This window comes from Microtus oregoni, unplaced genomic scaffold, assembly GCF_018167655.1.
Source record: "Microtus oregoni isolate MIOR12 unplaced genomic scaffold, Mior012 000015F_ref0000493, whole genome shotgun sequence".
Classification (NCBI taxonomy): domain Eukaryota; kingdom Metazoa; phylum Chordata; class Mammalia; order Rodentia; family Cricetidae; genus Microtus; species Microtus oregoni.
Window position 1 is genome coordinate 8,236,514 of NW_024543074.1, and position 16,905 is coordinate 8,253,418.

Consider the following 16,905-nt stretch of genomic DNA (forward strand, 5'->3'; position numbering starts at 1 on the left):
TCCCCCTCTCTGAGCAGCAAACTGATGGGTCAGAAGAAAGACAATCAGCAAAGTTCTTAGGACTCTAAGGATACTCAGTCTTTGTCCACTGGAATTCAGAGATGGGGCCAGGAAGGCAGGGTGTCCCAGGCACGAACAGCTTGAGTGAAGACGTGAGAAACCAGTAGGCATGTATTATGCTTCTTCCTGGCATAGTCCACGTAGACTGAGCTCCCAATGCTGGCTCAGTCTGGTTTATCTTTGCATCTCGCAGAGAGTTGCACATGCCATGGCTTAGGATGGAACGAATGGCTGATGGAGCATACATTCAACTCGTGACACCTTGAGCTGATATCCAAAAGTACCCGCTACTTACTAACTTCCCTGATGTCTTCATATGAAAGTAAAATAACAGAATGAGATAGAGAGTTGCTCTCTCGGCTCCTAATGAGCCATACCACCTAGCTTCCCTGCCCCGTGTGCTCCCTCCCCTCCCTTGTTGACTTGGGCTTAGCCACACACCTGATTTTGATAAATGGGGCATCAGCAAGTAAAGGCTTCAGGGACACAGTACATTGGGACTTATCTACTTTGCCGGGAAATGACATGGAAAAAAACCATTCAAGGAGGCAATGTGGGAAAAGCAAGACCTTGATACTACCAGAAAAAAAAGAAAGGCCAACCATGCAAGCATCCCAGCTGAGTTTTACCCACAATGCAAAGTGAGAAGAAACAATAAAATGTTAGATGTATGTGAGTCACTATTTTGGAGTCTATTGTCCAACAGTAGAAGATTGGGAGGATTTTATTTATTTATTTTTTTTTGTGGAACAGTCAGGACAACACAATAGCATGGCATGGAAGGGGCGTGGAAATGGACAAGTGCTGTTTGTAACTCAGGGTGTAGGTTCAGGTCAACCTTTACGGTGATTCACTCCTCTGCATCAACTTGAGAATCCGCTAAGGGTGAGAGCCACCCTTTCCTGGCAAACAGAGAGCATCACAGAAAACTACAACTGGACACAATGTGGAGAATAATGGACGGTGAGGGGCATGAGCCCTAAGTCACAGCTTTTACATGGTAGGTCAGAGAACATTTCAGAAGAGGGAGCCAAAAGATTATAGGAGACAGAACGCCAGAAAGTCTGCCATGAAGCAGTGTCCCCTGTAACTCAAATTCTGGAACACTGGCGTATACCCTTGAAGTAGAGAGGCAGAGCTAGAGAGAAGAGAGAGCCGCTATGATCTAAGGCAAACAATGCCGTGACCCTTTAATACAGTTCCTCATGTTGTGGGGACCCCCCCCCCCAACCATAATTTTTTGTTACTACTTCAAAAGTAATTTTACTACTGTTGTGAACTGTAATGGTTCCCTAATATTTTTTTGTTCCAAATATTTTTGGAGCTAGAGGGTTAGTTGCCCAAAGGGCGGTGACCCAAAGGTTGAGAATCACTTGTTTAAGGGGTTGGAGCTCCAGGGTGCCTATATCCAGAGGTGACCAGGCCCAGTGAAAGTAAGTGATAAGAACCAACTTCTGAGGACACTGAGTGATCAGTCGCCATGCTGGTTTATTCGCCTGCAATGACCAATGCAAAGCCACAGTAGTAGCTCTCTCGGGTGGAAAGGAAAGGACTGCTCCGGGCAAACAGAGTCCTTGGATCAATGACGGTTTCACATGCGGAAACATGGAGGGGTGAGGAAAGGCAGGGAACTCTGAATGGGTGAGCGCTGCAAGATGCTAGTGGGTTGCCCCACAGGGCCTGATGTGCTTTCTTATGCTTGGATCTTCATTTGTTTCCAGCCAGAATGTTTGCACCTCTCTTTGTCTACTGGCTCCCAGGGCTGTGGTGAAAGTGAGTTAGGGGGATACCTCTTCCTAAGATCATGGGAATGGAAGCCCGTGTGTGTGTGTGTGTGTGTGTGTGTGTGTGTGTGTGTGTGTGTGTGTAGATTAATATGGCATTTCACTGAGCCTGAAACTCACCCATTGCCTAGGCTGGCTGGCCAGTGAGCCTTCAGGATCTTCTTATTTCCGCCTCCCCAATGCCGGGTTTCCAGGCCCATTTTGCTGCTTTAGGTTTCCCTCTTTCCCTTCCTCGGACTCTCCTTCTCCCTCCCTCCCTCCTTTCTTTCCTTTCATGTAGATTCTAGGGGGTCCAACATTTTGTCTTCATGCTTTATCCACTAAACCATCTCTTTAGCTCCTAGTGAGTCCCTTCTTTTGTGAAAAACCGAACTGAAAGATTTGGGACGCTCTCCTGGCATGTGCTTGTTGAGTGGCCACAGCCCACCCATGTGCTCCACACCTCAGCACCAATGTCCAAAGACTGGCCACTCCACAGCTTTCAGAAGGCCAGAGGGAAGTGCAGCCGTCACAAATGAATAGATCCCCTTTACCTTCTGACAAATGTAAACTTATGATAATTAGAATTCAGACCAATTACAGCGGTGCCAGGTCTCGTACCTATTGCCAAACTCTCATTCAGTGTGAGTCTCTCACGCCATCCTTCCTTCACAAGCAAGCATCTTTCGCATTAATTCCCTCTGACAGCGTGGGAGACAGTTCACTTCAGCTCAGTCTGCAGTTCCAGGCGCCTTTCTACGTTTGCACCAGTTTAGAATTCAGGAAAGTAGTTATTTTAGGTTGGCTATGGAGTGAGACGAGAGAGAAGGCACTAAGCTCACCAGGGGCCCGGAGAAATACTTAGAAGTCATCTACTTAGCCGTCTACGTTAACTTTTCCTAACTTGGCTTCTACTTGCAGCCACCCTGGGAGCTTTGAAAACCAACGATTGCCAGGACGTCACCCCAGGAGGTCTAATTTAAATCTGGGATGCCATTGGCCATCTTTTTTTTTCTTCTTGTTTTCTTTAAAAATCACTAGTTTCCACGTTGAAAGCCACTGATGCGAATTCCTCATTGTTCTGCTCACTCTGGTAAACGAAAGACAAAGAACGAGCGTGCAAAAGGAGAGGGGGTGAGGGTGAGTGGGGTTACTCAGCGCTCAAGGCAGTAAGTGAACCACGAAATCTGGCACCTGCGCTTTCAGCAACCCACTGTCGCGGCAAGGTCCAGAAAATCAGAGCGTGCGGCGATGCTACACACGCAGCCCTGGCTGGGCGGGGATGGTGGGCGGGGACGATCGGTGCCCCGCCCCTGCACGCCTATCGGCGCGCGGTGCGGGCCCTGACGTCACTCTTGTCAGGGCAGCGGCACATGGACTGCCTGACGCGCTGAGCCCGGCGCTGCGGGGCCGCGGAGCGCGGGGAGCAGCGGCCGCGCCGGGGAGGGGGGTGGGGCGGGACGGCACCGCCTCGGGTGCTCGCGCCAGGGTCGGCGGCCCGCGCTTTGCCTTCTGCTCATCTGCTACCATCTACCTAGTTTTTTCTTTCTTTTTTTCTTTCAGTTTTGAACATTTTGCAAGACTGAGTGTTTGGAGGCAGGTAGAGCATCCTGTCCAGGGCCGGAGGAGCCCGCAGCGCTGAGGGCTCTTTCCCGGGACTGTCAGCACTGAGAACCCGAAAGTTTTTTTGTTTTTTATTTTGCTATTTGCATGCTGATATATTTACAAAGACAGAAGTAAATATTTTTTTTTCTTCCTTTCTGCAACTGTTTTGAAAGCGAGTACTTTTTGGTTGGCAAAGGACGGAGGAAAAAGCTCATCAACATTTTGGGGCGGCGATTGGCCTTCTTTTTAAAAGACAATTGAGTGCATCACGATGGAGAAAATGTCCCGACAGCTCCCCCTGAACCCCACCTTTATCCCGCCTCCCTACGGCGTGCTCAGGTCCCTGCTGGAGAACCCGCTGAAGCTCCCCCTTCATCCTGAAGACGGTGAGCGTTACCTTGGCAGCAGGGCTCAGGGAAGGGACAACACTCTCAGGGACCCCCTGCTTGGCCCGGCACCCTCATCTTTCTTCCCCTCTCCTGGCTTTAGTGAAATTGGGGACTAGCTCACCACTCTTTCTCCTCAATGTAAAGGGGATCCCATTTAAAATAGCGCTGGGGACCTTGCCTGAACTGTCTAGGTCTGTCCTCCCGCAGCGCAGGTGACAGGTGAACTTGACAGGTCTGGATCCTTGCCTGGAGTGACAGGGCAGAAGCTTCTGAGGGAGAGCCTGGTCTCTGTAACTGAGGAGAAGAAATGGGAGGGAGGGTGCTGGTTAGAGCAGGGGGTCCAAGTAAAGGGGAGGGGGTCTCACTCAGCAGCCTGGCTAATAGAATTGCTATACCGTTTCCGTTACTGTTTTGTATTAGGAACTCACGCGGCTCGAGCGGGGAGGCTTTTTCTCCCGCAGCGGGGTAATTCACAAAGCGGGGTGGGGGTGGTGGGGGGAGTGGTCTGTCGGCGGGAAGCGGTGCACGCCTCCAGCGCTGACACTTTCCCGGTGCACTCTTCCCGGTGGGAGGGGAGAGCTGAGCAGGCTCACGTGTAACCGCGTGCAGGAGCCTCCTCTGGCTTGAGCCCTTTCTTGGTAAGTCTCAAACCTTCCCTAGGCAACAGTGACTGGAGCTGGGGACACAGGGATAGGGTGGGGTGGGGAACATGCATGTGAGACCGGGCTGGGAAACCAGCTGATGCCCCACGGATTTGTGTTTTGTTTCGGGCGGATGCAGTTTCTTGCCTTTGGTGGTATCGCAGTGGCAAAAGCATATCATGCGGCTTCTGCATAAAGTCTTGAAAGATTATTTGGCTGCAAATAGCTTCGGGGTGTTTGCATCATTTTCTCTGAGAGAAAACGCCTGTTGCATTGCAAGAGTTGCTGTTGCTTGATTGCGAGCTACATACGACCCCCGCCCCCGCCCCGCAACCCTGTACCCTCCCGCGCCTTAATGAGTAGCGTTTGGGAGAAAGCGGATGCGGATGCGGATGCGATAAGCTTTTGCGGTGGGTGTTTTAAGTCCAACTCTCTAATGAGACTGTGGAGGACTGGAGATTAGAATGAGTGGCAGAGGGACTGTAGATCCCTAAGGAATCAAAACTCAGAAGCAAATTCTGTAATCCTAGATTCCACCCACACCTGGATATTGGCAAAATGCAGAGAGCTTGGTAAAGACCAAATCCGGGGGAGCTGTAATTTCCAGGCAGGAAGTCGCTGCATTCTTCCATCCTAGTGTCGAACACAGCACCTTTGCAATAGCACTGCTTCAGATGGAATGCATAAATGTACACTTTCTTTGTAAATTAGGTAATATTGAAATGTTTGGGGAAAAGAAAGAAGAAACCGCCGTTTAAAGCCGCTTTACTCATTTTGTGTGTGTCTCAGTGGCTTTTCAAGCAAATGGATGAGTTTGAAAGTTCTTCTGTCAACCACCGCCCCCATCTCTACCCATTACACTACCCCTCCCCCACAGGCCCCTGGCTCCTTCTAAGACAGGAGCCTCCTTATCTTCCTTGTAAATGGGGATAGCTGCAAGTTCACTGGAAAGGGATGGTGTGAGAACGAGATATACATAGTATTAAGTAAAGGGTAGGAGGGATGCTTTACTAAGACTGAGCGTGAAAACCCTGGCTTATAAATCTGAATGACCTCAGGTAGGTACTGACTGTAATCAATTTGGGAAAGATAAAAATCATACCAGGTTGTTGGTGGCTTCCTTAAAGAGAAAATCACATCAGTTGTCTATAATCTTGGGTGTTTTTTTCCCAATGTAGATTTCAGTGACTTATCCCTTCAAACAGCACACTGGGGACTGCTCACTCTCTCTCTTTTTTTAAATATTTATTTATTTATTATGTATACAATATTCTGTGTGTATGTCTGCAGGCCAGAAGAGGGTACCAGACCCCATTACAGATGGTTGTGAGCCATCATGTGGTTGCTGGGAATTGAACTCAGGACCTTTGGAAGAGCAGGCAGTGCTCTTAACCTCTGAGCCATCTCTCCAGCCTGCTCTCTTGTTTTTACTCCAAATCAGCCGGTTTACTCCAAATCAGCCGGTAGCCCCGTCCTACAGACCAGGGCTTTCTTTCCAAAGTAAATAGGAAGATGTCGAAAAGACAGCACCTAGAGGACCTCGGTGCCAGAAGTAGTTTTGTAACAGATGGCAGGAAAGCTGGAGAGAGAGTGACCCCCTTTTCTTTTCTGCTTTTCAAACAAAGCTCACCTTTCCCTTCTCCTTCAGCGTTTAGCAAAGATAAAGACAAAGGAAAGAAGCTGGACGATGAGAGCAACAGCCCGACGGTCCCCCAGTCGGCCTTCCTGGGACCCACCTTATGGGACAAAACCCTTCCCTACGACGGAGATACTTTCCAGTTGGAATACATGGACTTGGAGGAATTCCTGTCGGAAAATGGCATCCCCCCCAGTCCATCGCAGCATGACCACAGCCCTCACCCTCCTGGGTTACAGCCGGCTTCCTCCACTGCTCCTTCGGTCATGGACCTCAGCAGCCGGGCCTCTGCACCCCTCCACCCTGGCATCCCATCTCCGAACTGTATGCAGAGTCCTATCAGACCAGGTAAATTCTGGAAAGTGCACCTTTTAGATGTGGGGATCGTTGGGGGGAGAAGTAAGCATGAGTAGAAGATCTTAACGCACTGTCCTAGAGAGGAGCCCTCTCCTCCTTCTGAACATCCTTCCTCCTTCAATGAGCATGCGCAGGTCTCACCCGCAGAGTCGGTTAAATTCGGACTCTGTGGACCTCCCCTTCGAAAGCTGGTGTTTTCACGTCTGGGGTGCTAAGCCAGAGTGTTCATTTTAACTTACTCCTTGGGGAATTCTGAGTCGTTGGTTCAAAGGCTACAGTTTAAGATACTCTGGCCTAGAGTAAATGACTGAGCTAATGGGTCCATGTAAACATTCATCCTATCTCCTGTCCCCTTTCCCTGGTCCCCAAACACAAAGATAATAGGATCTTGCTGGATAATTTGGGTAGACCCCCAGAAAGCTGGGTTAGCCCATATGCCTTCTTCTCTGGCTTAAAGGGGTCAATGCCAGTAGAGGTGAGCGACAGTTTTGTTTTTTCAACCATCTCCTCTTGTCCCTGACTGAGAAAGACCTAGAAGAAATCAGGCTCTCCTGTGAAGTGAGGCTAAGCCTCTTTTTTTTTTTTTTTTGAAGCACTCTGTGTCCCATGAGTCAATCTGCCTTTATAGTGTTTCCACTAGCATCTTCTCCTCATGTTTATTCCACCTTTCTCAAGGCTGTGACAGGGCTGGGGAGACAAGCTGCAGTCAGTACATGCTTCTGTGAGGACCAGAACTTGACCCCTGTGCCCATGTAAGAAGCCAGGCATGGTGGCACACTTATAATCCTAGTCCTAGGGAGGCAGATTCGAGAGGATCCCTGAGGTTAGTGGGCAGCCAGCCAAATCAGATCAAACACACATGCACACACGTGTATCTCCCCCTCTCCATTTAAACAGGCTCACACAATACACAAATGAATAATAAAAGATATTTTAAAATGAAACAAAAGCATCACCTGGAAAGAACCAGGCTTTAAAGCCCATTGCCAGATAGGCAGGGGTAAGCATGGACAGAGGCAACCCCGGACCATACCTTTAACTCACCACAGCGCCAACCAAGAAGGAAGAAAGATCATTTTATGCACGGGTACCAGGAACAAAGATTCAGACTGATAAATTGACAGGAAGGTCACTGAACGGAAGGTCTTAGCTGCAGGGAAAGACAGAAAACGGGACAATGAGAGACTTGTGTTAGCATTTGCGGCTGAACTCTGTGTCCTCGGCTCAGGCAGAAATTTCTGCCACACACAGAGCGGGGTTTAAATGGAAGGGAAGGAGTGGAAGGAAGGGAAGGAGGAGAGAGCACACCTCCCTTTACAGGTTAGGCCTGGAGTTCAAGTTCACCCTTTCATATATCTCTGGGCTTTCAGATCTATTTCACCCCATCTCCCAAATCCACTTTGCTTGATAACTCTAGGCATGGGTTCTGTTGGAATGAAGTCTTAACCAGCAGCTACCCACAAAGGCTGCATCACACTCTTGGTGTGATTGAGACGACTTCCTATGAAGAACGCATAGCACCACCATCTTCAGTTTCTTCACTGGGAGAGGCAGCTAGCCCCTCCATTCCGGATATAGTGATGTGTCACAGGGAGAGAACAGAGTCCCAGAGAGTGAACCCTGGCACTTCCCACATTTTTCTGCATGTCTGAGTGACCTTAGCCATTGCATAACCTCTTGGAGCCTCAGTTTCCCCTTTAATAGAAGGGTGTAATTTTGATTTGATGAAGCTGTTTAGGAAGTTATAGACAAAGTACCAAGATCAGATGGCTAGCTCCAGGTGTGTTGTTAGTTCAAGTGGTCGTGGTCATTGTTACCTTTTACTGTTATGACAATGTCACCTGAAATACCTTCTTAAAGTCACTAGTAGTACGCAGCCTTTCTCTGGAGGGAAATAGCAGGAGATTTTGCCCAGTGAGTATTGTCTAGGGTGCTCCTGCTGGGAGTGAGAAACTGGGATCTTAGAATTTGAGAGTCAAGTCATTTCTCAGAGCTCCTTAGAGACCACATCGGTCCGTGACTCAGGTGATGGGCATTCCCCCATCAGAGTTGCTGCCCATAGCAAGGAATTCCCACGTGTCTGTGGGTATCACTTTATCCAGTGACAGAAGAAACATGCCAAGTGGTCTGGAAATAACCCCTCCACTTAAATATCTTTTAAAAACTAGTAGAACTACATTTCAAAATGATTTTATTCTTTGAATTGAAAACCCAGTGATAGTTGTAACAAGAAAAAAAATCAAAACTCTTTTTCAAATGATAATAGATAAAAAAAATCACATTCTGTCATTCTTACAATGTTGCTCATGATACAGATTACACTGAGAAATGCAATTCTAAGGTTCACAGGCTTGATGGATGTGTTATGTCAAGCCAATCAGAAAAAAAGGCAAAGTTCTTGACTGTTCTGCATAGCTCACAGGAGTGACCAGAATAGAAGTACCAAGTAAATCTTGAGGAAAATAAGTCCTCAGAGTTGGAAGAGCACAGATGCAGCCATGAGCATTCTGGGAACTGTGAGATTTCAGACTCAGCTGAGATTTCTCAACCTTGGCACTCTTCCTTGAGGCCTAAGTCTTGTGGTGCACAACCTTGAGATTACAGGATGTGAAGGGATGACCCTACTCTCTCCTTTAGATCCCAGTGGCACCCATGCTCCAATTGTGCAAGGGAAAATGTCACCTCCAAAAGTGCCCCGGATGAAATCTCTCCTAGCTGAGAATTAATGACCTGGTCCTTCAACTTGGGCAGCAAAATGTAGACTTAATTTAAGTTGTTATCGTATAAATGAGTCCTCTTTATCCCCTATAATACTCTGTGGCAAGACTTTTGGGAAGATCAAGAGACAATGGATTGCCAAGAAGAAGAAAAATATGTATATTAATAAGAGTGCTTGGCACTTTGGAGGGATAGAATGAAGTCATCAGGGTAGCCAGGAGATAGTTCAGCATAGTTCAAACAAACATTTGCCTTCAACTGCTTGCTCAGTGTGCAACTTTTGAGTAGTGCCCAGTGGTACTGTGTCAATAGTGCTGCCTGTCTGGGTGAAAGGTGGTGAAGCCAGGCCGACAAGTCATGGAGGATGAGGTCTAGCTCCAGAGTGTCTTGGAAACGACGAGCCGAGCACAGTTGAAATCTGTTCATCACGACGGCTTCCTAGACCCTTCCCCTATGTTAAGCATCCTGACCCAGTTCCTCCACATAGGTAGGTGTCTGATCAAAGGCTGGCTGAATAGCTGGAGAGATAAAATTCTTCCTGAAGACCTGCTCCAGAGACACGTTGAAAGCTGTGGTGGTGGTGATGGTGATCGTCTTGGGTTGTCTTGTCCACGAAGGGGAGAGTGGTGGGTTTTGGATGTGGGGGCTTCAGAGGGTCTGAATGCAGCATCCTGGCTGTTCTCAGCCCAGCAGGATGGCAGAAGTCATTCTGTAGGCTTTGCCCTTTGCACATCAGATGGCACCAGAGCTAGTGGGGGTCAGGGGGAGCGTGCTCCTGGATGTCATGTGCTGGATACTTGGAAAAATATCTGTTTGCCCTGAGATTTAAGTGACTTCTTTAAGGACAGCTGTCCCTTTAGGGACAGTCATCTATAGCAGACAAAGGCAGAGTTATTTTTAAACCCTGTGCTTGTAAAGATGGATTTGAAACCATTTCTTCTTCTTTTTTTTTTTTTTTTAAATATAGCTTTGGGATGTCCTGCCACTTTAAGTCCCAGATTCAGTTGAGAATTAAGAAGGTTTTCTTTTCAGTTCTGAGCCCAGGGACTGCGCTATGATGAAGGCTAGGTACACACAAAAGTGAAAATCCTTCTGCGTGGTCACATGAGGAAAGAGGACTTTGAGTGAATGGCGCCGAGAGAAGGGGAGAGGGACAATTGTTCTAGCTTTGCAGTCTGCAGCGTGTGCCCTCTTTCTTCTTGTTGTCCTTGGTGGTCGGACTTTGGAGCCAGGAGGGAAATTCCAGCTATGGAATTTGTGTAATTATGTGGGGAGTTCTGGGCAGGTGGTTTCAGGATTATGGGAAGTCCCACAAAGGAAAATCAATGAAGCTTATGTTGAAGGACCTACAGATCATGTATTTTCCTACCCTGTGTATGTCCATCCGCTAACTGGGAACCCTGTGAGTGATGGTGTCGTGTCTACCACCTTAAGAATCTTGGCGGTTTCTACTTCCTTTGGACCAAAAGAATTTTGAAAGGCAGACAAGAAGTCCAGTGGATCCTGAATTTAGTCTCTTAGGATTGCTTGTCTTGTCCACCATGCCCCAGAAGTGGACAGACTTACCCTATTCTCACATCCATGTGGCTGATACATGCAGAATAGCAATCCCTCGCCTGGAGCCAGAGATACTTGGACCAGGAAAGGGGAAGAAAGCAAGCATGGTGGTAGGAACCTAGGCTTTGGCACTGGAGGCTGAGGTTTTCATCCTAGATTCACCCCTGGCTTACCAGGTCATTTTGTTTCTGCTTCTTAACCTCTCTAAGCCCCAGTTTACGTAGAAATAGAATGGAGGCTAAAAATAATCTTTTCCCTCTGGAGTTTTATCAAGCTTAAAACAAGATAAAGCATGACAAGATGCAGCGGAGTGCCCGGCAGGTATAGGAAAGTGTCCTTAGGAGAGCAGTCGCAGGGTAAAGGAATGGCTGGGTTCCCTGTCCCCATTCTCTATTATAGGGATTTGTTCATCTAGTCCTCTTCCCTCTGCAAAAATAGGACATGCCCCTCTCTCTCTCTCTCTCTCTCTCTCTCTCTCTCTCTCTCCCTCAGCATGCCCAACAATCATTCTTGCAGCTGGTGTGACCTTTCTCTCTCTCCTGGCTTAGAACGAATTACTTCCCTGATGTTAACCTAGCATTATCCTCTCTAGGTTAGGGACTCCTATTCTGCCTGTGGGAAACAACCCAGCATCCATCCCCCACCGCAGGTCTCATGGGAGCCCTGGACACCCTGGCTGCCTGCCTGCAGGACCGTGTGCTCCAGGCACGTGGCCATGCCCTGTGGAGCTTGCCCAACTCTGGGTGGTGTACTGGCTTGTCTTCTTTCTTTTTCCCTCCTCCCTCTTGCTTCTCTTCCCAGGAGAACTATAGCGAGTGCCAGTGAGCAATTGAAATCCTGACCCTAGCATGAGAAAGTTGAGCTCCAAAGGGAGGGCCATTGATAGGCCAGGGAAACCTGTTCTGTCTAACATCCAAGCCAGGCCCTAAGCCTGGCCCTCTGGTCTGCCTCTCAGAGGCCCTGTCTCCTCTGTCTTTCCTGCGCTGTGGCTGTGGGCAGGATTCCTGGAGGCCGGCTGCTGCCAAGGGTCTTGGCAGAGCGTCTTCAGTTCAGCGCCGTGCCTACCAGACTAGAAAAATAGCGCAAGGAAGACAGAATTAGGCGGAGAAAAGGGAGCGGTGGTGGGGGAGTCGGGAGAAAGCCTTGATGCCATCCTAATACAGAAGGCCAGAGGGTGAGGAGACAGCAGTGATTTATTATGTGTCTCCGACACCTCTCTTCCAACTAGCACTAACCACTTTTACCCGGGAATCATTTTTTATGTCTTAGCAGTGAAAATGAAGGGGAGAGGGAAGAGAGAGGAAGTAATAAGATGGAAAAACGCATTAAGAGCAAGCAAAAGGCGGCGAGGAACAGGTGACACAGCACACAGTCCTGTGATGTCGGGAACGTTCCTATTCAACCTTCTCATTCCTTGTGTTTGATACATGTACATCCCTGCAGACATCACCACTATTTTGCCATACACCTAAATTTCTTAAGACCTAATGGCCTGGTGGCTCCCCACCTATCATGTGTTTCAGAATGTTCTGGGTCAGAGACATGGATACCCACATAAAAGGTAGCGACGGCTTCTTGAGCATGGGCTCCGATAAACAGAGCCAAGTGTGAATCCTGACATAGCCACTTCCAGGCCCCCAGTTGATGGCAAGTAAGTCCCTTACGTGACGTGAGCTTCTGCGTTCCCATCTGGAATTCTGGAATAGTCATGGGATCTCTTTCATAGGGGTGTGAAGGTCATATGAGCAGGGCATGGCAGGGCAGAAAGGCCTGGTACACAGCCATGTGGGCAGCACCCTCAATGGCCACCGAGTGTCATTCTCTTAGAGGACATAGCCCGAGACTCAGAGAGTCTTGATACTGCCCCCGTGACCTGAGTTAAGTCGGGTCAAGGACCCTGGATTTCTCTGCTTCTTCTCCAGTGTGCCTTGCCTGGCCCTCAACTAGCCTCTCGGTTTTATTCAGGTGCTCGACTGTGGACAATTGTGACTTTACTCAGTTCTCCTCGCTTACAGGATTAAAAACCGGAAGTGAACAAACAAAGCGCACCTTGAAGAAGTCCTTGCTTAGATTTGTCTTGTGAGTTATTTGCTAGTAAATCTTCCAGTGCCACAACCTAATTTTTTTAATAGTAAGTTTTAATAACTGCACGTGACCCCAGGAGAAAGGAGAGCAAGGCCTCTCAAGATGCTGGAAAAGGATGGTTTAGTTGATACTCCTGGCGTCCAGCAAAACTGTTTATTAACAATTTAGAAGGTAATCCCACCTCCATGTCTTCGTTTATTTTACATCCTCAGGCTCCCTGAACTTTCCTTCTGCAAGACACTAAGTTTCCCACAGGTCTACTCCACTGTCTTTCTCTAGTGATGCAGGGATTGGACTGGGACAGGGAAGGCTGTAAGATGCCAGGGGCAGGATGGACAGGCCCAAATATAGCGTATAGCGTCCGGTTTTGCTTGGTTTCCGCTGTGCTCCTCGGGGAAGACAGACGAGGCAGGATCCTGTTGCTTGTCTACAGCAGACGGTCGTCTCAGAGAGTTCAAACTCCCAGCACATAGACAAGTGCCAGGACAAACCTTGCTCTGGGGGCCAAGTGGTGAGTTTATGGAGAACTCACGTGTCCATTGAGAAGGATAGGGTGACATGGGAACGAAGAAGACACATAACATTTAAAATGATGGAAGGGACCAGTGCCAGGCCTCACTGACACACGCTACAGGAAGTGCCCCAGGACTGACTTCCTGGAAGAGCTGGACTTAGTGCTAGGACCCCAGAGGAAGTAGGAGAGCTCGGTTGGAGAGTCGGAAGTAGAGGCACAGAGCTGCAGAGGCATGAAGTCCACAGTGTGCTTGGACAGCAAGGACCCGAATGAGGGGGGCTGGTGCAGAATGTTCCTCTGCAGGAGCTCTGGTGGCGGATCCCCTAGGCGGCTCCGTGCCTAGCAGCCTACAGAGCCCCAAATGTGTCCCCGAGGAAGTGGCGAGCACTGAGGTTGATGATCAGGGAAACAGCCTGTGAGCGTTTCTGTTTGGGTTCAAGGTCAGATTTGGAACACTTTTAGAAACTTGACAATAGTTTCCTCTGGCAGACTAGGATTTCCTTACATTTTTTTATTATTTTGAAAATAAACAGTCTCCCTCCAACATCAAACAGCTTTTTTAAAAACACGATGTTCTAATTGATCTAGATGAAGTAATTTCAAAACACAGGGTTTAAGTTTCACTTGTGAAACCCATAATTTTGGTGATTGGGGGGAAGCACTATCTGGCAAGAAAGTAGTTGGAGGGATTTGAATGGTTTAGAATTTAAATGTCCCAAAGCAGAGCTGGCCCCAAAGGAGTAAAAAATAGATTTTAATAAACTCAGCCCATTAGTGTTCATTGCTTTTAAATGCCTCTATTTTATACGCTTACTAGGTTTGCCAACAAGTATATTGAACCAATTTTTATGAGCGTATTTGTGTGCGTGTGTTTGTGTGCATGTGTGCTTGTGTGTGTGCATGCTTGTGTGTGTGTGCTTGTGTGTGAGTGCTTGTGTGTGTGTAGGTGTGTATATGTGTGTGTGTGCTTGTGTGTGTGCTTGTGTGTGAGTGCTTGTGTGTGTGTAGGTGTGTATATGTGTGTGTGTGCTTGTGTGAGTGTGCTTGTGTGTGTGCTTGTGTGTGTGTAGGTGTGTATATGTGTGTGTGTGCTTGTGTGTGTGCTTGTGTGCTTGTGTGTGTGTGTGTGCTTGTGTGCGTGTGTGCTTGTGTGTGTGTGCTTGTGTGCTTGTGTGCGTGTGTGCTTGTGTGCGTGTGTGCGTGGGTGCTTTGTGTGTGTGCTTGTGTGTGTGTGCTTGTGTGCGTGTGTGCTTGTGTGCGTGTGTGCTTGTGTGTGTGTGCTTGTGTGCGTGTGTGCTTTGTGTGTGTGCTTGTGTGAGTGTGTGCTTGTGTGAGTCTAGGTGTGTATATGTGTGTGTGCTTGTGTGTGTGTGTGCGTGTGTGCTTGTGTGCGTGTGCTTGTGTGTGTGTTTATGTGTGTGTGCTTCTGTGCATGTGTGCTTGTGTGTGTGCTTGTGTGTGCTTGTGTGTGTGTGCGTGTGTGCTTTGTGTGCATGCTTGTGTGTGTGTGCTTGTGTGTGTGTGTGCTTGTGTGTATGTGCTTGTGTGAGTGTAGTTGTGCATGCATGCACACGCAAGTGTGGGAGGCGTGAATGCCTCGGTGGTACAAGCAGTCCTTGATCATAGTAAGGATTAACTGCAACAGGAATACCAAACTAAAAAATACTTACCCAAGTTTATCACCAGGTTATTAATTTTCCTCGAGAAACAAAGGACTCATCCTTGCACTCATGGCTGCAGGGTTGTAATCTGACCTTGTTTTTGTGGCTTCTGTTTGTCTTCCCTGAAATTAGAATGAACTGTACCTCATTCATATGTATCAAAGGGGGTATTGCTAGAGAAGACTTGGTGGGGGGTGATGGGATGGGGGACAACTGCCGAATGATACAGGCATGAGATGAGCTCTCTGGGTCCCCCTAGAGTGTATATGTATCAAGGTAGGTTTGCAGGAGACTGGGCGATGTAGGAGAACCCAAACCAGTTCCCTTGAGTCAAAATAAATAAGTAACAGACCGTCGTGCGGTTTCACATCTTGCTGCATACAGCAGACAGTCCCGGGGATAAGTCTGCTAGAGAAGAAATTATACAGGACCTGCTTCTGTTTCCCTGTGACTGTATCTATGAAATCTTCTAAAATGTTTTATGTTCCTTCTTTTCTGACTCATTACCTTCTGAAATCACCACCTACCCAGTCTCTTGTTCTCTCCTGAAGAAAAAAAAAAATCACCGGTCCCACCAAGTTTCTAAAAGTTTTACTTTTAAAAGTTTAGTCTGGCATGTTTATTATTGTTGTGACTGCTGCAAGAATGCTTTGGAATCTGCAGGTCTTGTAATGAGGTATGGCTGGTGGCTAATGGGAACCCCTTGGCACGCCAGGCTTTCCCCCATAGACCCTGGATTCCTAAAAAACAATGAGTGCGTGCTACAGAAAGATGCTCCTGGGACCCACAACTCTAAATCATCTGTGACAGAATGTTCTTGCAAAGAGTGGAATTGCATAAATGGATCGGCAGAAATGAGTGCTTTGGCAGAACTCTTTGGGTGGGGAAAAGCGCTGTTTGCTCTTCTAATTAGCTCTGGGTAGCAGTCTTCCCTGATGTCTTTGCTGAGAGATCCAGGCTGAGGTCTCCTTTGTGGTCTGTTGCCATATTTTTATTAAAAGTTTGTGTGTGTCTGTGTGCGTGTGTGTGCGTGTGTACATGAATGCACGTGTATGTGCACGTGGGAGTCAGAAGACAACCTCATGAATACAGTCTACTTACTTTGAGACATGGTCCCTTGCTGGCCTGAACTCACTGATTATGCAAGACTGGCTGGCCAGGGATCCCCAGGGATCCCCCTGTCTGCACCCCCAGTGCTGCGATTACAAACCACACACCACTGGCTTTTTATGTGAGTTCTGGGGATCAAACCCAGATCCTCACGCCGGTGAGATAAGCCCTTTACCAGCTGAGCTAGCTCCTCAGCCCGAGGGCTGCTCCTCTCACTGGAAAGGGTTGAGCCCGCTGCCCATCCTAGCACACGGAATGCCTCTTGAGTTGAACAGAGTGAACACGAAAGAGGAAAATTTGCCAAGGATGCCACAGGGCCCTGACCAATGGGGATCGGTGTTGGAAACCAGATGAGCAAGATCACCCAGATACACACAGTCAGCTTACCCAGGACAGAGAGCATCAGACTTCTAGGTATTATAGAAGCTCTGTTAAGGATGTGGGCAAAGAAAGCCCCATGACTGACATAGAAGATTTGATTCATCTTATTCATTATGGTAAGGGCTTAAAAACGGTGGTGGCGCACGCCTTTAATCCCAGCACTCGGGAGGCAGAGGCAGGCGGATCTCTGTGAGTTCGAGGCCAACCTGATCTACAAGAGCTAGTTCCAGGACAGGAACCAAAAGCTACGGAGAAACCCTGTCTCGAAAAAAAAAAAAAAACCCAAAAAACAAACAAACAAACAAAAAAACACACACCTTGCATTTTGCTTGAGAGAACTTTGAAACAAAGGAAGAAGGGCTATCTAATTCAATCATGGTAGCACTGCTTTACTTTCATTGTATTTTTAAAGATTTATTTAATTTAGT

The 16,905-nt window shown here is 47.9% G+C and overlaps 1 protein-coding gene across 2 annotated transcripts in view; it reads left to right on the forward strand.

Annotated features, from left to right (window-relative positions):
• The first annotated feature begins 3,193 nt into the window (after positions 1-3,193).
• Positions 3,194-16,905, forward strand: part of Hlf (HLF transcription factor, PAR bZIP family member) — a 56,620-nt gene continuing 42,908 nt past the window's right edge. For both annotated transcript variants that reach the window (XM_041664483.1, XM_041664484.1), the window contains exons 1-2: positions 3,194-3,814; positions 6,107-6,442. In XM_041664483.1, the coding sequence (XP_041520417.1) occupies positions 3,700-3,814; positions 6,107-6,442 (451 nt within the window). In that variant the 5' untranslated portion in view covers positions 3,194-3,699. The remainder of the gene's footprint in view (positions 3,815-6,106; positions 6,443-16,905) is intronic.